Source organism: Phasianus colchicus, chromosome 7, assembly GCF_987193195.1.
Source record: "Phasianus colchicus chromosome 7, bPhaCol1.hap1.1, whole genome shotgun sequence".
Lineage (NCBI taxonomy): Eukaryota > Metazoa > Chordata > Aves > Galliformes > Phasianidae > Phasianus > Phasianus colchicus.
Genome location: NC_143442.1, coordinates 32,401,894 through 32,425,384, shown reverse-complemented (window position 1 = coordinate 32,425,384; position 23,491 = coordinate 32,401,894). Strand labels below are relative to the sequence as shown.

General features: G+C 41.6%; 1 protein-coding gene across 19 annotated transcripts in view; it reads right to left on the bottom strand.

The window, feature by feature from the left end:
* CPS1 (carbamoyl-phosphate synthase 1) overlaps positions 1-23,491 on the bottom strand; it is a 256,402-nt gene that overhangs the window by 212,397 nt on the left and 20,514 nt on the right. For 16 of the 19 annotated variants that reach the window (XR_016468447.1, XR_016468446.1, XR_016468445.1 and 13 more), the window contains exons 2-13: positions 19,743-19,852; positions 15,751-15,895; positions 14,564-14,653; positions 13,787-13,843; positions 11,434-11,526; positions 8,882-8,971; positions 7,715-7,843; positions 7,155-7,261; positions 6,696-6,837; positions 4,778-4,855; positions 3,156-3,254; positions 2,390-2,485 (exon numbers count right to left, since the gene is read on the bottom strand). Coding sequence is in view for 7 of the 19 variants with exons in the window: in XM_090144440.1 (XP_090000566.1) it covers positions 2,390-2,485; positions 3,156-3,254; positions 4,778-4,855; positions 6,696-6,837; positions 7,155-7,261; positions 7,715-7,843; positions 8,882-8,971; positions 11,434-11,526; positions 13,787-13,843; positions 14,564-14,653; positions 15,751-15,895; positions 19,743-19,852 (1,236 nt within the window). In the remaining 12 variants the exon portion in view is untranslated. Of the gene's footprint in view, positions 1-2,389; positions 2,486-3,155; positions 3,255-4,777; positions 4,856-6,695; positions 6,838-7,154; positions 7,262-7,714; positions 7,844-8,881; positions 8,972-11,085; positions 11,274-11,433; positions 11,527-13,786; positions 13,844-14,563; positions 14,654-15,750; positions 15,896-19,742; positions 19,853-23,491 lie in introns of those variants that run through there. The other 3 variants (XM_090144441.1, XM_090144442.1, XM_090144444.1) reach the window with 3 other exon arrangements.

The following is a 23,491-nucleotide window of genomic DNA, read 5'->3' as shown; positions in this document are numbered from 1 at the left end:
AGAAATGAAAGCCAAAATATAAATAAATAGATAAACAGAGAAATAAATAAGAGAAAAAATAGGAAAAAGGTTGGCAGATTAAGTCAGCCATTTCTCAAGCAAATGCTATGGAATTTTTGCTTGGACTGGTATAGAAACTGCTTTTCTTCCCCTTAGTTCACAGAACATATGAGAACACCACAGGATTTTTCTGTTTGTTTCAAAAACTGCTTGAGCCACAAATACACAGCCCACCTGGAGCAGTGGGATTCTTCTTACTGAATGCTCTCTCTGATTACTTAATTCAGGTACTGGATAACATTTTTTCTCTTTCCTTTAATAACTTAAATACTGCTTCAAAGACTATAAATTTCTGTTGACACTTCTTCCTAGGAAAAGCTGGATTTTTTCACTTTCCTTAAAAATGTGTGGAGCAGGAGAAAGATAGAAGAACAAAATTCTCACAGAAAATATTTCAGTTTTAGACCGACGACTCTTATCTGTGGTTTTCATGCCACTGCTGAAGGTGAAGGATTGTTCACTGACCAAGTTATTCTTCTCTAATGAATGTACTCAGAAATTCACAGCTACACTTCTACTGTAATGAACAAGGGAGCAAGAAGGTACATGACTTCATGACAACAAGATGGCGTATCTGTATATCATCACTTCCTTTCCTACTTACCTGGGGCAAGGTGTCTTAAGGACCAGCTGGCAGAGATGAGGAAAATAACTAATGAGCAGAATTAATGCCCCCAGGCTCAGTTATTTGGGATGCTAGATTTTAATCCAGTTGCTGTTTGCCTTTGCAACTCTTTCCTCCAACTTCTGCTTGTTTTTTGATTTTTTTTATTAAGTACACAGCATTCTGCACAAGAGATACCCATTCTAACTGGAGAATTTCATCACAACCTACTTAAAATAGTGAATTAACAATACTTCAGAGCACTCCCTTCCTCATTTTGTGTAATATCCACCTGTACTCAGAACAGCTGGGAGAATCCCCAGTGCAAGTTATCAAGGTTTGCAGATGACCATAGCCCCATCTCTGCTGTTCACAGATGCTTCCAGGCTTCACTCCTCAGAGAATCTTCCTGCCTTTAATAAGCATTCTTGCAAACACAAATTCACTGACTGGGGCAGTCCCAGCTCCACAAGGTCTTAGTCCTAGTAAGGGCACACACATAATGTCAGGGGGAAATTCTTTACAGGGGGAGTGGTGGGGTGCTGGAGTGGGCTGCCCAGGGAGGCTGTGGATGCACCGTCCCTGGAGGTGTTCAAGGCCAGATTGTATGGGGCGCTGGGCAGCCTGGTCTAGCATTAAATGAGGAGGTTGGTGGCCCTGCATGTGGCAGGGGAGTTGGAGATTCATGATCCTTGAGGTCCCTTCCAACCCTGGCCATTCTGTGATTCTGTGTGTAGAACTGAATGTTAACAGCAGCACCTTCTTATAAGGAGCTGGCATCCAACAGAGTCAGAAGAACAGAAGTCCATAGCAGAGTGAATCAGAGCATCCAGCAGTGAAAATCCATATAGATTATTTAGAAGAAAATAAAAATAAGATGTCTAGGAGAAAGAAATCTCTTTTTTATCTCCTGTTAATTGTCTCTGTTCTCTCCCATCCATGCTCTGGTGGCCACTGCCTTCTCTCCTGCATGCAGCTGTAAATCACATCGCCAAAGGCAAGGTCAGGAAGAGCAAGTACTGCTGTTGGAATGGCTGATTAGCCTACAGCAGATCAGAGCTGCTAGCTGCTGGCCACAGGAAGGGAGAGGGCACTGTGGGAGGTCAAGTTAGGGATGTTTATCATTAAAGAGCACTTTCATCCACAAACTGGAGCTGAGTTTGAAGGACAAAAGAGAAAAGAAGTGAGTGAGATGCCTCTTTTCTGACTCAGGTCATTTTCTGCACTCACCTGCTCTGGCATCCTCCATTCCTAAACCTGTTCTCACCTTCCTGAAAACACTGTCACTTCAAACTAATAGCCAGCAATAGCAATAGAGGGCACAAACAAAGCATAGACAATACACGATGTATTATAACAGTAGGGACAAGCTAGACCTACCACAGATTATATTTAAGATTACTGTAATTGAATTTTTTTTTTTTTTTTTTTTTTTTACTTTGCTGACTTCAAGATCAGCACAGGAATAGAATGGCCCTGATTAAAATTAAAACAGTTCACAATTATCACCTTCTCTGAAGGCAGCTGCTACAACTGCTCAGATCACTGGTCTGCTCAGACTACTCAACCAACAAATTCACAAAGAAAAAATGGCTAAATATCCCTATAGCTATTTCTTCTTACCAACTTCCCTGCCCATGTGATACCACAGTCGGATAAGCATAGTTCTCTGTGATAAGGAAAGTACATTAAGTTCGGTTAGCATTTTTCAGGTATCCTTCTCACCTTCAGAGCTTTCACAGCCTGAGATCCAGAGTAATCAAATTCTCCTGCCTGACCGATCGACAGACCCCCAGATCCTAGAATGAGAACTTTGGAGACCTAAAGGTGTGAAACAGAAGGACAAAGTCAGTACTGTGGTGGAGATGTTGAAATGAATGTAGACTGTAGCATAGAGCAGCCTCAAATTAGAAAACACACATTCTAAAAAGAGAAAAAAAATCACCTCCAAAACCACTGCAGTTTTACTTCTAAAGGTATTTCTCCAGGACTCCTCCTATATCTCTTTGGATAGAGAAACATGATTTGTGCATAAGGCATGCAATAAATGTGTTAATTGTAAAGTACTTAATAGAGAACCATGCTTCATTTTGGCTGCCCACAGAGTCCAACTGCTTTTTAAGATAGCAATACTGTATGAAATTCAGCTCATGCTAGGAATTTCAGACTTATTTGCTAAGCATCAGCAAGCATCAACATTATGATGCTGGCACAAAATGTCATGTGCAGATTATCCCTGGGCACCTCACATACTGCTGGGAGAGCACCCTTCTTGGGAGAACTAGAAAGAAAACTACATGCCACTTCAGATCTTAAAACTTTCTGAAAGAAAAGGGAGTCAGTAACACAGCAAGAAAAACCTTTTGTAAGGGAGGCCTCCTTCAACTTCCACGGTCTGCTTCTTATATCACTTTGTATGGTGGATTCAGCAGGAACCAGCAAGCTCCTAGCCTCACTGACAGGCAGGAATGAAGAGCATCTGTACACTGACCTCCACTCTAGAAGCTGTTGCTCCAGCCTTGGGCAGGACCGAAGCAATGGTAGTGCCTTTCCCTCTCTTAATCAGTGAGATAAATGAATCAAACAGGAACTGGGAAAAACAAACACAGGTATTCAATCTCCAAAGATGAACAAAACTAATAACAAGCAAACAAGGAAAAAAGCAGGCTGTTTGTGAGTGCAGGCTATCAACTCTACTCCACTGCCTTTAGAAGGCAGATTTCTCTTCATCAGAAAGGAGAGGACCATTATTTATAGTGACTTTGGTATATCTGACAAAGCTGCATTCAAGAAAGTGAGGTCATATCGGGGAGAAAACATATAAATCATGTCTGTGTGCTCTGTTTGTGTATGGTTGGCAGTAGAATGAATGAGTGCACATTGAAAGCTAATATACAAAAAACCATACACTTAACTACCTCAAGTGAACCGTGTGGAATGGATTCTGTTACAGAGCTGGAATCTGTAAAGGTATATCTAAAAGTCATTTGTGCTAAATCAGTATATTGTCCTTCCAGAGTGGATCTCAGAGTAGCTGTGAGGGAATTTTTCTCCAGTTTCCAAGTGCCTCATCTCACAAGCCTGCCTGCCTTGCAGCCAGCCAGGGCAGGCAGAGGAGGCAGCAGGACACAGCAGAATACACTCAGACTGCACCCATCTTCACACTTAGAGAGCTCAGTCCCTGAAGCTGGTTGCAGGGAATCACCTGTGGTAAGGAGCATGGATGGATCCTGCAAGCCCTTACAGTACAGCATCTAAATAATCAAACCCATCCAAGCAGTGGAAGTGCACATACTTGGAATAGACAGCTGAGGGTTGTTCATCTCAGAGAATTCAAGTCAATCATATTAGCAAGAATGTTCTTGATATCAAAAGATTTACTTGCAAGTTTAATCAACAATATCAAATTAAGATTAAAATAAGCACTTTCACGTATATTTCCACCTTATCAAGAACGACTAAGAAGTATATTTATGTTCAGACCTGCCTCCTCTGCCTTCCACATCTCCTTTGTTGTTTCGTCATACTCTGTGACTACGCAACCAGTTGTTACAGAATTTGTGCGAAGTCACAGATGGGGGATTATAATTTCATTTCACTTAGGAGAACCAGAGTGAGGAAGTGCGAATTCATCTACATAACTCTGCACTAATTATAAAATTTGCAAGTGGAACTAAAATGTATTAGAAAGTTAATGATTTTATTACAAAACATCTGGCTGGGATTTTTTTCTCTAAGATGAAATCCTTTTCCTTTTGCAATCACCCCAGGTACAAGAGATTTGAGCCTGATCCTGCAAAAGCTTAAGCACTTCAGTAACTTCCAACACACAAATAATCCCACCAGGACTTGAAGCACGCACATCATGTGAATGGAACCATTGATCCAAAGCACACAGAAGTCAATAGATGCCTTGCTGCTGATTGTAATTAACTGTGATTCAAACTAAGCAGAACAAGCTTATGCATGATTGGGTCCTCTGTGAGGATCCTAACTTTTCCAAAAACAAGATTTAGGACCATCACCAACACAAAGATTTGTCACTGTAGCTTATACGTATCTGCACTCCCCAGGGCACATAGAAATAAGACTGGATCAATTCTCACGCAATACCTCTGTGTCTGTCGGCCCAGGATTTGCATCTGGGTAGAACTGTGCTGTGAAAATTGGTCTGCTCTCATGCATAATTCCCTGCAGGATTAAAAACATTTATCTTAAGCACTTCCTTGCAAGTGGGCAAGAAAACAGAAAGCCAGAACTTTTCCTTGTAAGTACAGAAGGCTAAGGAGCTGGGATACTTTTAGGAGCTGCCAAATTTAAACCTGTTTCATTCCCAGACTTCAAACTATGTCTTACCTGAGAAGCCTTGGAGCTTTTTGCTCTTCTGAGAATGTTCCAATGCCTGTACAACTCATTGAACTGTACATGGCTGAGAAGCATAGTGGAGACCTCACTTTCATTACAATCGCAAACACTAGTCAATTGCATGCACTTAACTGAGCAGATAGGCTAGTCTGCCTGCAGAGGAAATTCTGGACCAGGCAAAGAAGAAAAACGCATACATAGTAAGAAAGGGTCACCTTGAAGGATCCCATGTCTCTGGTTTTACTGCCCCTTGCTAGGTCTGTTACAGAAGAGCAAGATTTCGGTCATGCTCTTTACTTCTGTAACTCACTTTAAATACAGACACAAAGCCTTGCACATGATGTCTGCCCTGGGTCATTTTTGGGTCTGTGATGAAGTGGGAACACTGCTCTGAATGAGCAACAGCTATGAAAAAATGTTGAATAGCTGAGTTTGGAGACAGCACTCTTATTTTCAGTTAGAGTCAGACAGAACAAATTCCCTTGTGAACAGACAAAGGAGTCCCAGCAGTTCCTACAGAGCAACAATGCCATCCAGAGCTGCAGGGTGGGATGCTGAGGTAGGACAATGAGATGAGTCACTGACCACAGTGAGTTTCTGCCCTCCAAGTAAAGAATGTCACTGATGTGTCGAGTTTTCCCTGAATGCTCATGTTATTACTACCTACATACAAATCTCTCCAAAATATTCCATGGTTTGTCAGTGTTTGAAAACCTGTATTGGCCCTGTCCAGCTGTGATGGGTCAGATCAGTCAGCATTTCTTCTTTTCCAAACAATAATAAAACAGATTGCATACGAGAGCCCATTCAATCCTGTTCCTGTCTGTGCACCTCCACGCTAAAACTGCATTGCTCCTCATCCCTCTCCAGCACACGGACAAATCTATGGAGGTTTAAGAGACTGATGCCATTTTGAAGGGGACACAGAAATGGTCCTTCTTCTCAATGACTTTCTGATAAATAGCAAGACCTGCACAACACTAGGCCTAATGTACAGTATTTATCATGGTCAACTACAGAGCCTAAGACGTTCCTCAGTGTCTCAGACCTTAACAGACCTGAGTAATGGGATTTGGTTTTACTTCCTATCCTTTTCCATGTTTATCTGTGAACATCTAGTGGTCAAGCTTTTTTTTTTTTTTTTTTCTTTTTTTAAATCTTTCTATTTTTCCCCACATGGAGGTTACTTGGCATGAGTCCTCCACTTCAGATCTGATAAGTTGTTCTGTAGAGGCAACTGACTGTTTCCCTCCTGACATTTAGGCCTTGGAATTCTATTTTCATTAACACATCGAATTCAACTCTAATAACATTCCTTTTCTGTGCTGCATAACACAGAATGAATGCAACAGTACACTGACAAGGGTTGGTGCACTTGCAGTAGGGAAATCATTGAAGTTAATAAGGCAGCATTTCCAGGGAAATCATGAGGTCACTGTTGCAGCTGTACATTTTGGGCCCATACAGACAACAGAAGTAACAGTCCACCTTCTGTTGGATTGCATGGCAGGGCTCCAAGTAAAGTAAATAGGATCAGGTCACTAAGTTTAGTTCTGATGACTAATTATAACCTGACTGCAAGAAGGAAAAACAAGGTGAGACAGAGTTTTTACTCCGTAAGGGCTGCTATCTACAGATTAAAAAAAATAGGAAAGCATGCACTCACCTCATTTGTTTGATCATTGACATTCACAAAGAGAGGCTTCCAGCCAGGTGGCAGGGTAGAGCTGTCGATAGCATAAGCATGGTTCTGAGTAGTGATGACAGCTTGTCCATTCACTGCATTCAGGACAGGCTGGTTCTGTCCTCTGAAAGAGAAAGGGAAAAGGAAAGGGTCAGCAAGTAGCAGTCAGAAGTATCAGGTGTGACTAAATGCCACAAAATGGCAAATCCTAGGAGAAACTTCACAATCCCTCCGTTTGGTGGAGACCAATTACCCTCAAAAAAAAGCAGTGCACATCAGGGCAGTTTAATTAAAGGCAAGAAGAATGCCAAGACTGAAGTAGTGTTACTGCCATACTAGCTTCTGTTGAGACAGTTCAGAAGGAAGACGCTGCTGTCTGGTGGCCTTTAGTGACACTGAGATGATCTATTTGAGCCCTGGAAAGCAGAAAAGCTGCTGCACCTGTTGGCCATCTGCATCTTGTAGGAAGTAGCTCCAGCTGCTATTCCAGTGATTAGATTCCCCATGCCAATTCCAAACAAAGGCTCTGGGCGATTGCTCTCCAGGACCTAAAATGAAAAGGTTTTCAAAAGATATTGGAGTGACTCTGTTCAGCAATTCCAGCATAAACCATGCTATGCTCCTGGCCCTGCTGCAGTACCCACACAGCAGCCACATGAAGAAAAACAGTGAATGCAAGGGTAGCAACAGCCGACGAAGAAAATTTTTCTCCTCTCCTCTGCCTCAGAGGGAAACCTCAGCTTAGTTTCTCAGTCTACTCAAGGAGAATAACCAATGATACTGGCACTGGTAAGGCAATCGTGGTGAGGTCTGTGTAGTCTTATTGTGTCTACTGGTGTGGAGACTCAACTCCCAGTGGACTGAGGTAAAGAATATCCTAGGAAGCTGAAATGGTTGCATGACATTTGGTTCATAACGTGTCAGTGCAACCAACTATATTTCAACCATGTGACAAAAAAAAGTAAGCATGAAAAACTGGCCCATTGGATGTCACTCTGTACCTTTCTGACATTCTGAATCACTTCCTGGGCCTTCATGGGATCTCCTGGACCTCCAGAAATTACGAGCCCATCATACTCCATGCTGGTAAAATCATGGTTCCATGGAACTAAATGCACTTCTGCACCTTGCTGGGAGAAAAACAAGCAATGAGGAAAGCAAAAGAACAAATGGATTTATGTCTGAAGGCTGTTCCCATGCTCTCTTTTCCCCAGGGCTGAGTCACGATTTCAGCCATTCCTTTGCAAGACTATTTTTAACTATTCCCAGATTATTTTCGCAAGCCTGGTAGGATTCCGTGTCTTTGAGACACCACAGCACTTGACAAGTCTTTCTGAAATTCACTAATGAGATCACAACTTAGTAATGGAATGTGAAAAGAGGTGTGCATACACACGCAACACGCTCACTTTTACACAGTGCATTCACCCTAACTGCTAACACAGAGCTTCCCCAACTCCTTCTATGGCATGCCAGAAATAGTCTTGCACATCAAGAAGGGGATGAACATGCACATTAACTAGAAAACAGAGACAAGTAAAGCTTGTACATTCAGAGAATGAGAAGACACCACCTTCACTCCTCCTGTGTGGCTGGAGAAGTAAGGACAGATACATCTCAGAGCTAACAAAATAAGATTTTCAAAAAATCCTCAAATTAAAGAATAACTTTGGGTGGAGGGAGCCCAGGAAGTCATCTGATGCAATTCCTGCTCAAAGCAAGGGTGACTTCCACTTTAAGGCAGGTTGCCAAGGCATTGGTCAGTTGAGTTTTCAGTATCTTCAAGGACAGACATTCCATATCTTCTCTGCATCTCTGTTGCAGCCACTCTCACTGCAATAGTTTTTCCCATTGACTCATTTTTGACTGTGTTGGGTTGGTTGTTCTTTAGAGACAATGAGCCTTGTTTCTTTTAAGTTCACCCTTCCGGAATTCTTTATGCCTGAAAGATTGCTGCACAGGTCCACTTCCTTACCCCCTCAATATCAAGCATTAAGTTCAAGAACACTTCACAGACCATAAGCATCATCCTAAAACAAAACTCACCTGTACTTCATTTTAGGAGGGAAACAGTTACTGGAATTAATATGTCCACCTGGAAGGAAGACTACTGAGTACACTCTTACCAAAGCAAAACAGGAGATAAAGGATATAAAGCACTGATCTACCTTTACAAGCAGACGGATAACGTTGTTCTTCAACCCACAATCAACTGCTACAATTTTAATTGGGTTCCCTTTGCCATATACCTTGACTTCCTATAAAAACAGAGACCATGCTGTAAATAACATATCACCCCTAACCCCACAAAACACAGCGAAGATAAGTAGCAGAAGAACTCTTTACCAACATGCAGACTAATGCTTAACACCAATTTACAGAGAAATCTCCTGAAGTACCACTGATATTAACACTTTCTCCTTTTTTTTTTTTTTAAAGTAGAGATTATAATACCATTTCATATCTTGTTGATTGCATCAGTGACAGCAATCCCTAAGAAGTCACTTGTTTCCATAGCTAATGACAAGCTTTTTTCCCCATGTTTCACCTCATTAGCAGTGAAGTAGCAAGTCACTTCTCACAGATCATTACAGCTCAAGAGAACTGCCAGATACATGGGGAGAGATTTTCAGCTGAAGTGAAATCATCGTGCTGATGTCAGTAGAGCAAGGTTGTTTCACACCAGCTACAGATTCATCCCATTAAACACCGTCCCAAGTTGCCGACCAAAGCATAGCATGGCTGGCTATATTTTGTGGCAGACTTCCAGAGCATTACTGCGCTACAGACTGGTCATCTACCACTGAGCATCAGCTATGTGACACAGACAATTTTACACATCTGACAACACTTCTCTTGGCACTTTCTCTTCCAGCTGCTGTTCCCATCCCACAAAGTAAATTGCTATGACAGGTCACCCGCCTCAGTCCTCAAACTGGACCATTTGTACACCCATTCATCTGCTAGTTGTAACTGGAATGGAAGATGATAAAGACATTTATCATAGTTCTTCTTAAGTGAGCTAAACAACTTCCTGCATTCATATTTCACAACTGGGCCTCTTTATGAAAAGGTGCTAAAATCCATGCCCAATATGCCGTGGTGCTGAGTGATTAATCGATTCTTTTCAAGAAGGATTATGACCAGACAGAAGAAAAAAAAATACCCCCTCTCCTCTATAGGGAACACAAGAATTTCTAACAGTTTCTCCCTCTGTGTTATCCTAATTCAGTTCTAGGTTGAGTTGGTACCTTCTCAAAGACTGAAGAGATTGATAGAATGTAAGCAAGAGTATGTCCTGTGTGAAGACACCTCTCATTATCATCAGGAGTGATTGACTGCCATTTCAGGAGCAGAGATGGAAGAGTCAGGGCACAAAGAGCCATCACCCTTCTCTACAAGGTTTTGAGGTGCAGAGAGGGCCAGAGAGAACTGAAGAACAAAACTTTGTGGAGTTATTTTAATCATCTTCTCAAAACTTGCCCTTGTCCAATTAATTACGCTATTTGTTAAAAGCTGTTTGTTAACAGCTTTCCTTCAGCAGTAGGACTGAATTTAGTCTCTGCTGTCTTCATAATCCTTCCCTTACTTCTAACACTTATTCTTCCTCTGTACTGCAGAGCACTGACCCCCTGCATCTGGCAGAGTATGGCTAGACTGGGAACTGGAGCAGAGAAACGTTAAAATACATTCCCTCTAAAGCCAAAGGATTTCCCTCATCTGTTCACAGCCCAGACTATAAAAAAAAATGTCCCAGCCTGAGATGATGATGTGGGAAGGCTATAAGCCAGCATTCAGGATGAGGAGAAACTCCTCCTGGCAGTAGAATAGTAGTGAGAACAAAAAAAAGTAGATGGGACTGAATGTGTAGATAGAAATGACCTTTTAACTTCAAGTAGTTAAATCTCTTTCATTTGCTCTGGAACCCTGGCATCAAAATAAATCTCCAAAAACCGAAACACTGGAGTTTCCTAAATTCTCAGCCTTGCATAAGCAATGCTAGTGTATAGAATCTATATGCTAGCATCTATTGATGCTGAGGAGAGGAAGAAAAAAGAAAAGGAAAAAAATAAATAAATCTCTCCAAAATACAATTGATTAGCAGGTCTTAATGTATCCTGATTAACATGAAAATAACTGTTCGGCAACTGATAGATTAATTACGTCCAGTAATTATCAACACTAAACAGCTTACTTCATTGTCAGCTTTATTTGTGATGCTGTTTTTCAAGCCTAGAAAATGAAGTTATAAACATAACGAGACTAACAAAGCTCCATTTATCTTATTATACTGCCCTTTTAAAAGCCATTTTCAACACCTTTAGAGTAATTCTGTCTTCATAATTGCAGAGTTTATCATCAGCAACCTTACCTGTTGCTGAGTTACTGCTCAAAATGGCTTCACTGGCATCTTGAAATCATAGATCACAAAGACCTCGATAAGCAACTGATATCTTGTCTGTAGCAATAAGGCCCTGACTCAAGGTACAGGAGGCACTGATGTAAGTTAGTGAGATCCTTTACTTTCAAGGCTGCCCATGTAGTCTAGTGGCATCTCAGGTAACCAGTTACTGCAGCAAATCCAAACCTGGATGATGCTGAGATCACAGACCTCCAAGGACTAGAAGTAACATAGAAAAGATCCAGACTGCTTATCCTCAGAGCAAATGGGGAGCAGTTAATATCCAGAGCATACAGAACTGGGACTGCAAGTTCTCACCTTTGTTGAAACTTCTGCAATTAAGTTCTGCTTATTTGGGTCTGCGAACTCTGTGGGTTGACCTTCAAATTCAATCTTCCCAAGTACTGTGCCCTGTGGAAATACACCAGTAAACAAAGCATGAGCGCAGGAGAAGCTGTGAACACTGGAGCAAGGTGGTGACAGGCACAACAACCTCAGCATCTGTTTATAGATAGTTTCTTGACAACTGTTCCAGTATATTCAGAAGTTTATGATTCTTTCCATGTATTAAAAACATGTTTAGACCTCTTTCATCTAGAGATAAAGCAGTGCCATCAGTAAATTCTCTAAATAGTTTGGTAGGCCTTCCAGTGCCAGTAAAATGGATTGCCTTCCAAGAGATCTCCAAATAAGATCTGAGAGTAATCCCTAAGGCATTTTGCAGCTTTGGGTTTTAGCCATCCATTAGGAGGTCTTTAGCCACATACTATGCATAACTATAAAGTCAGCAGAGCTGTAAAGCAAAGCTGTGTGGGAGGCAGGTCAACATAGCTGTTTGACAATTAATCTGTTAAAAATAAAAATAAAAATAAAATGGACTCCAGCAAGCTCTGCTCTTTGCTGCTATGGCACCCTTGATCTAATAGCAGCATCTCCTACTTCACGTTCTGCTCATTAAAGTCTTCAGTGGAACAATTCTTATTTAGTTTTTTTCCCCTTTCCTGGAATAAGTTGGGATGAACCTAGGGTTAACCTCTTACTTGGCATGGGGACAGGGTGTGCAATACAGAGCTTCTCAAGGTAGGAAGAGGAAAGTGAAACTGAGGAAGCCTACGTTTTATGATAACACTTTTAACACACAACAGTGTCGTGACAAAACACAATTTGTCCTATGGACACTGGTACTGCTCACAGGCTTTAGTGATACTTCCTTGAGATATTTCTATGGCTGATCATGCTAGAAAGTATCTCTGCCATTTCCTTAAGGCAGAAATGTACCATCACCTTGCTCTGCCAAGTTTGCCAAGTGTGTAAGGGTAAGTTTTAAAGACAGCTCTTAACAGTGACTGACATTCTGCCTCACCTTGAAGTGACAACACTTTACACTACAGAGTATTCCAGACTGGTTTCTGCAGAGCAGAGCTGAAAAAGTCAGTATCCCCCTTAAAGAAGTAAGGTTCTTGGGTGCCACACACTGCTGAGTCCCATTTTGCAGCCAGTCCTGTAAAAGCTGATGACAAAACCCTAAAAAAGTCCTTTCCCACAAATAAGAAATCTATGTTTCACCTTGCCACTGGATTACTCAGCCAAATTTATCTTTACAGTTGCCGTTCAATTCTTCACTTGTCACAATGAAGTTCTGTTCTCACCCCCAATTTATAAATAGACATGGAGTGAAATATTAAGTTGTTTTTTCAACATGATTGAGAAGTCATGGAGAAAATGCTACATTATCCACTATTTTATAAGCCATAAACCGATACCATTCAGATGTCACTATAATGCTTTATGCTGTTTGAGAAGCCACTGGATAAATAGTGAAAGCATATTTACTTTGGATGGGAGGAACACTGATCCATTAAATGGTACAACACAAGAAAGCAGAAACAATGTACTGCCATTTTCCATTGCATTAAACTGCATTTGTATGCGGTCTGTAACAGCAGGACAAATCCTTATCATCTCACAGGAATTCATTTACAAATAACTTTCTTTCAAGCTGGGTCACTGATATTTTAGTCATGGAATGAACAGGGGTGTGGGCTTGGACTACAGATCACAGACTTGTCACCTTAAGAAAAGAGCAGCTTCAAATAACCCATTACAAAAGAAAAGCCTCCAAGACAACAATTTACATTCAGAATGGCTTTGATCACTGTTTGAGCAGATGTGAAACGTACCTTAACACTAACTTCCATTTGCTAACATAATCCTGCTTATGTCTTTCTACTGTTAGCTCTCAGAAACCAGAAAAAAGTAATGACTGTTAAAAATAATCATAGGTTTCAGCCAAAGAAAATCAGCCTGAATTAGGAATCCAGGTTTGGATAATGTAGGCATTTCTTAAGTCTTGAAGAACAAAAGAGTTTCCATCAACCAAAGCCATGGATGTCTATGATTGATTTGCAAAAATGTCACGGGATTGTTGCCATCTCTGTTACTATCTGAGGGAACAGTTAGCTGACACTATCACTACATCAGCTTGTGCTGGAACACATCTACATGTAACAGGAAACCCAGAGCTTTTGGAAGAGCATTGGAATATGAGCAGCATTTGAAGCCAAGGCAAGCCAGCAGGATAGCACTGCTACTTCAGGTTTGCTGCACTGTGAGAAAAATGTCCCAGTAATAGCAAGGTCAGTGTAACTGGATCTAGGGAAGTGGATCATACCTTGTCACGAATTAATTTAGACAGCATTCTGGTATCAATCCCATACAGAGCAGGTACCTGAAGAAATCACAAAAGAGATACAAGTTTGAGATTAAGCAGCTAAGATAGATGAAGACAACAGCTAGACCACTTTGCCAAGAAGAATGTTCCTTGGTTAAAGAGCTCTGGCTCTTAGCAGCTCTCTTACCAAGGCTACCTCACTTTCAGTACTTCACTTTTCCTCCTCATTCCCACTCATAAAAAGCTTAGTTGTTCAAATCTTCTAGTTTCTGCACTAAAAAGCACTAAGCAAAAGCTCACGTGGCAAATATTAGTCTAATTTCTGAGTCACATTTTGCCTTCTTCCTGAGCACCTAACTCTCCTTGCCATCATAAGTCAGTGGCACTTCACTGGCATATCTCTGACTCCCACAGCTTCAAGAGAGAGGGCTTCCAGCAGCTAACATCTCCTGAGGTTTCCACTGTGGCAGCCACTCGGAGAAGCACTGTAGAAGCATTCAATGACAGATGGAATATAATCTAACATGAACTGTTTTCAAGAAGAACCAAACATCCCAATTCAATTAACTATTAGTCTGTACAGATGTTGGAAATACCATAGCACATAACAAAGAGAAACGGATGAAAAGTCAGGGAACTAAGGAATGCTGAACAAGCCTAGTACAGAGCAATGAAAACATCTGAGGAGATAAATGACCACCAGCTCAATGCTGGATGTTCTCTCCCTTGTTCCCAGACACACAGGTTTGTTCTGTAGTTTATCCCTGGATCTCTTACCTTTTCTTCCTGCAACCACTCTCCTAGACTCCTCGCAGCCTGCCAGTGACTGTACTCATTGCTGTAATCCAGCACCAGCAAACCTGAAACCTGCAGAGAGAAGAAATGTCATTTTGCACTGAAGGATCATTCTGTACTAGCCCTGTACATTCACAGCTTTCACTATTCATCCACTGCAAAGCACATCAGAGTTAAGACATAACGCCAGACAGATTTGATGTGACTGCTCTTGCAGAACAGTAAGACAGCAAAACCTAATTCTTCACAGTGGGAGTGCATAGAACAGGTACCAGGCAAAGGAGTAAAGACATCAGCAGTTCGTTCTGATGAGTGTAGCTGGACCATTTTACTTAGAAAACTCAGATTATGCTTCCGGATAACCAATACTACAAATTGTACTGAATTGAGAAAACCATTCTTGTTAGAAAGAAAATGGAAATGTAAGACAAAATGTTTTATTTCGATCCATTTTTTGTTTAAGAAAGCGTTTCACTTTTTAGTGACATTTCATTTCAAATGTCAACTCCACTTTCCAGTGGAGCTGGATAGCTTATAAAGGAGTCATTTCACCTCAGGACAGATGAAACATTTCACTTGGTTCTGCAATTACATGGTTTTATTTGATTTTTCAGCACTGCCACAACTGCATGGATACAGATCTGCTGCTAGCCAATGTGCCCTGTCACTAAAGAGTAAATACCAGCTCCTGCACTTGTAAGTGCAGCCTTCTTCACATAGCTGCCACTTTTCCTATTTGTTGTTTTACAGGCACAGAGGAAAACAGCCACTGCACACAGACACTTCTCATTCTCTGGCATTCATTCTCTCTGTGGCAACCAGGCCTGGGCAAACACAGATAAATGTGAATCAGAAGTGAATGTGGAGAGGAAAAAAAAGAAGTCATCCAGGAAAGCAGTTCACAGAAACTGTGCCATGCATATCACTGTGGGGAAACACACCACTTTCAGACAGCATATGGCCTTGTACAGAAATGAACACAGATTACCTTTTGCCACCATATCTCTAGAAGAGAATATCCAGTAGAAGAAAGAAAAAGGTTAAGTATCACTGATTTCTTTTAACTGATATTAGGGTGCCAGTGAATCCTTGCACATGTGTGCATGCATTCACACACACTCAGGCTGCTAGCACCACGCTTTGATCAGCTCTTGCACTGCCACCATTACCTTGATTCCATCAGACTCCAGAAATCTCCTAAGGCCTATTTCATCCAGGGCAGCTGTGTCAGGCACTCCACCATTCCCAACAATGGGATTAGCCAGGGTAAGAATCTGCCCTTTGTAGCTGGGGTCTGTCAAGGCTTCAGAGTATCTAGGTGAAGAGGTAATAGGAGAAAAAGTACATTGGTCTGGAGTTGAGACGAGAACAAAAGAGCCAGTGAGAAGAAGACAGGTCTAAATTCTCATGGTTCAAAGAACAAGAACAGTAATTACGTAATGCGTATTATTCTCAGGACAAAAGAAAGCAAATCAGTGAACATGCCCCATCTTTGCTATCTGCAGTTAAACATCTGACACAAAGAACAAAGAAAAGCTTTTGCTTCTCGTGCTTCATTGAATAAAAGCCCTGGAGCTAGTAGCAAACTCAAGAGTCCTTATGACTTAACATTTCATTTGACCCACAGACAACAGCTGGGGCTTGTCACTCCCTGGGTAGCCCATGTGGCCAGCATTTTGTTATCACCACCTCCTTCCAAGAACTTGCTACAAGAACTTGCCCCTCTCAGTGCCAATAGAAAGCTCAAACAGAAAATCCAGCTGACAACACAGTTGCTTCCCCAGCCTTGATTCTTTCTCCAGTCTTCTTGTAGAGTTTTTCAAATGTCCAGGGCTGTAATTGCCCTTTCTATGAAGGAACGGATAGACAAATCTACACCTATTTACATTCTCTGGGCCCATGGAAGCAGTTACAAAACATAATTCTGATTCATCACTAGTTCTCTGCGTTCTTTTCCCCTGCTTGCCATCTGCAAACTGCCATGGTACTGCTCCTGCAGTTTCTCCCAGCACAGGGGCCAAGCACCTCTTCCAGGCCATCTCCAGGTTCCCACTCACAGGACACTCCATGTTTCACCTGACAAGATTCTCAGGTGCTTTTGCTGAGGAAGGCAGGTTAAAGACAATGCTTTAGAACTCAGTAGTCCATGCAGGTCACAGAGCCCCAAAGCATGTCCCCATCTTTAGCCACAGGCAGAAGCCCCAGAGACTGCAGCTTTGTTCCAGAATGCTCCTCTCAGTAAGAACAGATCTAAAAGTGAGGCAAAGCATCTTCCTACAAAGCAGGACTGAATCTTAAGGTGTTTGGAATTTAATGAAGGATCATACCTAGGATTTTTCCATCAACTGCTGTACCAGCTCCAGATGTGATGGGGCCAGTAGATTCTGTCTCACTTCCAACCCCAAAAAGGAGAACAGGGTAAATATGATCTCCTTACCCATGCTCCTGATTTCTGCAGCTTCAAAACAATGCCCAACCCTTTGCCTCTTTCCTTTATAAGCTAGCATACTGTTGCAGCAATCTGTCTTTTAACATAGAAGTAGCTGTAATTTAGCAACAAATGAAGGTAGCCATAGGAATATTTAGCCAAATATATCAAGACACTTCAGGATTAATCTGCTCTATAGAAAATCTAATTTATTACTGTCATCATTGTCTAAACAATACACAATTGGCAATTCCAACCATCTACCAGATATCAGGAAGTCACAAGAGACATTTTTATGGAATGCTGAATTAATCTGCCAGCAGATTAATTGTCAAACACTGGGAAACTTCACAAAACCCAGAATGGTTGCAGGCAGATACAGACAACCCAGCACACCAGCCAGCACTGAGAAATGACCTGTCGAATGAACAATGGCTATGAAGAATTTCCAGGTAGGCTTCTCCTGCTGTTCATATCCATATTTCCTGCTGCAGGTAAACAACCACACAAAGTGCAGTGTGATCACAGAACTGCAGTAAGTACATGGCATCTGCACATTTAGTCTCTCTCTCTCCTTCTAAGTCAATTGGCTATGCTTCCAAAAGACTCCTTGTTAACAACAAAGCCAACACACATTTGTGTTAACATTTACACATTATTTGTAATCAGCAGATAAAGACAGAGAGCCACTGGGGTTAGCTGGGGTACGAAGGCACAGTTCTGCAGTAAGACAAAATGCCCCTTAAGCACATTGTGGAGCAGAGAGGAGCAGATGGGATCAGGAGCCCCAAAGATGCTGCAAAGTCCAACCCTCGCTGTGCCTGCCCACATCTCTGCCTGATTTCAGTCAATTCCCATCAATCACTTCTTTCACTAGAATATCACATGAGACACATGCAGGCATACTGGAGGCAAATGCATTTACTGAGCTGATTCAAGCACAGTAACATTTTTTATGGGCTGTAATTCTTCTCTCTTAATTGCAAAATCTCCTCTTCCTTTTTTCCCTCTAATCCAAACAGATGGCAGCAACACAAGGATTTTTTTATTTGAGCAAACACTTCTGAAAAGTTCATCTTCACGCTTCTCTAATGAAAATTCAACACTTCTCCTCCAAATCAGTGCTCTCTGCCCTCTATTCTAGAGTAATCTGACATTTTTGCCAGCTGCAGCTTCTTCAGACCTGAAAGGCACACATATGTAAACTGCTACTGTGTCCATAAAACCACCATGGGCTGCATCTGATGGGTTCCATTGGATATGAAGGTGTTGATCTCAGTGCTCCGGAGCAGAAGAGAAAGAGGTTTTCTTTTACCAAACAGCAGTGCCACGACTGGCAGCAAATCCTGTCACTTTTATGATCTGCAACAGCACTGCAAGATCTTATCCTCTTCATCTGTAAGTTAATCAAGCTCACATTTCAGGAGAGTGCTCTGAAGACACAACTTGATATTTTCTATGTTATCTCCATTGCCATATGCTCCCCTGCCCAGAAGAGAGATCTCTTTTCACAGGCTTCCTTCCCAAATCACTAGAAAATGAGCAAACACAGCTTCTGCTGCCACAGTAACATGTGGAGAAGAAATTAATCCATCAGGTCCTCCTTGACTTTTGTGATGTGACAAGATTTATTGCCCATAATCCATCACAGAGAAGAGAACTCTGGTGCCCTCCATCATTCTGATCTATATTAAACAGTTGTTTGTTGGCAGGTATATTAACACAGCAAGTAATTAGTGCTGTCAAAATACTTAAATAATTGCCTCCTAATGCAAAACTTTGCAAACAGATTCCCCTCCGCTGCAATTTAACATTCTCACCAATGAGACCATTTAAAAACTCATCTTGTGAGTACTGTTTTCTCCAAGGGAGAGCAGAATTTGGAGAAAGCAAGGCAGCTGGGCAAATACTACTATGGAAGGCTGCAGACAAACACAGCTATGGACAACTACCGAGAAGGCTCAAGCACTGGCAGCCTCAAAGTTGCCTTACCTGCCCAAGGGCACCTCCCCTTCCTAATCAAAAGCCTCAGTCCTCTGGGCAAATTTCCTTTACTCAAACAATTCAATAAAAGCACTTGCAGTATTTGGATGCCAACCTAAGCTAGCAGCTACTGGCTTCTAGCACCCAAGAGGACACAAAGTCAAGCTGGGTTAGGAATGAATCTGATTCTCTCCTTTACCTGGAAAGAGCACAGAGTTCATATACATCTTTAACTGTGGTATGAGACATCGTGCATCAAAAACAATGGTTCACATAAGAAACTGCAACTTGGGAACCTTGGGATTTAAGAATTTTGCACTTAGAAGCAATGTTCCATTCCCAGCAAGCTGCAGATGCTTCAGATCTCTATATTTAATCTTGACACTGGAGGCAGAACAAAGATTCATTAAACCAAGAATCTTACTGTCCTGTTTTAGTGTGCTGATCAGCAGCTCTCTCCTCTGACTCGGCAGTGACTGCATTTCTATGGGAAGGCAAGCAGAACTCTGCATACCTCACTGTCACAGTCGGCTTTATCAGACATTAAAGTGCTATGATGCAAGAGGACTGCCTGGAGTCATGTTGTTAACTTGTTCCCTCTCTGTATTCCTAGAGTACAGTTTTCCCTGTATGTAATGTTACATGCTTGGATCAGTGCATTGTGAGCTAAGGAAAAACAGCCACAAAAACTACCCCTTTCATGCTTACAAACCAGTTATCTTCCTTTTATCTCATTTGCTTTTACCTTACCCAGAAATACCAGTGTTGAATACGACTTCCCCTGCTGTGGAGGATGGATAGCCAAAAGAATAGCCTTTCATCTTCGTTCCATCTTCCAGCACCAAGTTCGCTGTCTGCGCCTAGAGAAAGGCACATGAAGACACTCAAATACAGGAGGAAAAGGCTTGATGGTTACACACGTAACACCCAGAACACCTGCGTTTCATGCTTCACACTGTAAGTGTTTCTGCCCCTCTCCCATTCCCAGCTGTCAAGGTACCATCTATTTTACCAGGCTCTTGTTGCTCTTTTTCTTTCTAATAGTTAGGGAACACTGAGCTCCTAAAGGAGGCAAGGAAGCTAGTAAACCTCAACACAAGCAAAACATGTGTTCCTATTACTATGGGATCACTCTGGCTCCTTTCACATCATTTTGCTCTTTTCTTCCACCATGGTACCCGATATCATAAACTCTGCAGGAAAACAGTTGCCTCTCTCCTCAATGTTTGCTCAAGGCTCGTTGCTGAGTACGCCGAGTATCCAGCCGTGTACTTTGACAGATGCTTAACTTCTGTTGCTGCTCTGTTCTGTACAGCTAAGCCGCTAAAAAATAGTACGTGCTTAGATGGACTCGTGTCAGAAGACAAAATTCAACACACAGATCCATTCTGCTGCAGAGGAATTCACATCAGACACTTGTGATCTCAGCTACTTCATGGGTAGGCAAAAATTGTCCTCAAAGAGGTACATAGCTGACAAAAAACCTAAATAAAAATCTCCCATAAAACAACAGTTCTTCCCAAGAATCTTCAGCAGACCTGAGCATTGCAGTGCTAACTCAAGTTATGGCAAAGAATTGTATGCATTTTGATACACTGATTAAACACAGTCCTGTGAACAGCAAAAACATGCAGCCTAGTTTTGTGTTTTGATAAAGGAATTTCAGGACAGCTTTCGAGGTTGCTGAAAAAAAACCATCAAATTTTGGTATATTTGTGATTTTGTTTTCAGATATCACACATAAATTAGCTGTGAATTTTAAAATGAAATATATAGAGTTGCAATCAGACATTCAGCTCAAAGACAAATGTGATCAAGTCTCTCAACCAGACCTTTATAAGCTCTCTCTGACCTGAGAAAAATAACCCTCACTTCATAATTGTGCCTTACTCATATCACCACCTTTAGGCAGTACACACATTTGTCAACAATTAGTTTCAAGGATGAGGTACAGGAAGAGGAAAATTTCATTAAAAATCTCTGACAAACACCTTGAGAATTCACTAAGAACTGCAGCTACTTCCATTAAACCAGACTGATGCATTAGTTTCATAAAAACAGGGACTTTAGTTTTATGGTTTTGTTGCTCTCTTTTTTTTTAATGTTTTAATAAAAATATTAACAGTTAAAATAAGTTTTGTTATCTATCTACAAGTAACCATATCATGTATTTTACAAGGGCTGCTCTGAATGTAACGCCTCTTGTATTACGATGTTGGCCCATGACCTCAGAGGTGGATGCTGGTGGTTGCTTAGAATTTGCTCTATCAACACTGCTCATTGTATCTGTTGTAGTCTCCATGAAAATAGATAAGAGGCATTACTTTTGGAGCATCCTACATATACGTGGCCCGAGACAATTCCTCTTCAAACAATGCAGCCCAGTTAAGCCAAAAGGTTGAACATCCATGACAGACTGGGTTGGGAGATTCCTTCAGGTCATCACTGACATACAGGGGAAGACAGAGTAAGCAAACCTGGAAATATGTTTGCTAAAGAATTTCAGGGATTAAAAACATTTGGAAAAGAAATCTTTTAGACACCAAGTAACTTCTACTTCTGTAATGCATACACAGAGCACTGAGCAGTGTATAAACCTCACTGGTGTGAGCCACAGGTGTGCCAAGTTTGTCCATCAGGCAGCAGCCCTTACCATGGCTTATCTTCATATTGGTTTGTGCATATGTGCATGTTTGTGCTTGACTTGTTTTGTGTCTGTTTGGTCAGTTATTTTTGGTTGGTGTGGTTGTTTGTTTTCCAGACATAAGGATTCCTCATACTGAGATTTTTTTTTTAAAGAAGAATCAAGATCAATGTGCTGTAGAAAGGAGCAGGAGAACTACTTTCCATTAACAGCACATCAGCTGGACAGCCGCAGCAAGGAGAAATTTCATTCCCAGCATTGAACATTTTGTAACAATCATGGCAAACATTCATCTGGAGCTCCTCTGCAGTTATAAATACTGCACAAATCAATTACTAATGTACTGCAGAATACACTAAAAATCAAACCGTGCTGCCAAGTAATTGAATTCCGTGCATCTGGGACGGTTTTAGCCTTGCATTTTTTCCTCATTAATGTCAAGCATCCAGTCATTCTCAAAAGGTTTAGCCATCACTTTGAGACTTCTCACATGATTGGATGGGATAGTCAGCAACACCAGCTACTGATACAGTTTTTGTGGATATAGATTTAGCCCAAATAAAAACCACTGTTTGGTCAGCCCCCTAATCTCCTAAAAAGCCTCTCACTACAGCAAGCTTCCATACCATTAAGGGTTTATAAAGCAGAGAGGTCACTGGGTGCCTTGGGCTGGCTGAATGTTGGACAGGACCTCTACCCTTTCTAAAATCCAGCCCCCATTACTGACACAGCAGGCTGACTGCAGGAACCAGCTTCTCTCAGTCTAGGTTTCAGGAGATGGATCTCTGGATCGTCCCTCTTCACAGCCCACATATTTCAGGTCCATCTAAATATCAACCCCAGTTCAAGCAAGCCCTACCATTTGCTTCGGGTCAGCACTTGGATCACAGCCAGAACTGCAAACAGCTTGGTAAGACCCTCCAGGATGCAGAGTCCACTATGGTGGAATGACCAGAAAAATTAAAATCCACCTAGCTCCAAAATCCAGTGCAATGACCGTGACCTTTGAGGCTCACCCTCACCATGGTAATTAACAGGAACCTGCAAGTCCTTCTGCACCACAACAGACCTGTTCTTCTATACACTGAGCCAGCCAAGAAATCACTTCTGTCAAACAGAAGCCCTGTTGTGCTATTAGAACCCCTACATGGTGTTCAAGTAATGCAGTGGGATGTCCCTGAGCAACCATAACCTGCCGCAAGTTCAGCTACAGAATGGATAGATGTTCAGATGCTTTCTTCCTCTCCTTGATTTATTGTTCTTAATTAAGAGGTTGGTTTGTTTGATGAGCATTCTTGAAGCAATTACTCTTACTTACATTTCCAGCAGAGGTGTTACCGCATCCCTCAGCTGCCAGCCTACTTGTCTTTTCAGTTTTGTTTCTAATGTGAAAAGTGATTTACAGGCTATAAAAAAGGCCAATTGGCTCAATCGGGGATTAGCTGGAGAGATTTTTGTTTGTAAAGGAAAAAAAAAAAAAAGAAACAAATATCCCAGAACTGCCATGAGGTCCTTTTATTTCCTCCCCACACACCAGTGTCTTTAGCTTAGCAGAGCTCCTTGTCCTCCAGAGAGGCTTCAGAGCTCTAGAATTGCTTTGAGAAGGATGGAGGTGGCTAGCAGGGTGATGTTGTTGCCAAAGCATCACAGGAATTTGTTTATCTTGTCAAAGGAGCTTGAAGAGCTAACTAGTTCAGATCTCACTTCACTAAGCACTTCACACATGAAGAAAAAGCATAGCAGCAATTGAGAAAGAAAAAAAAAGTATAAAACTGGATGAATTTAATTCCTGCTGGATCTCCTGCTCTAGCAGCCCTTCTCTACAGAACAGATGATAAAGATCTGTCAAATTCCA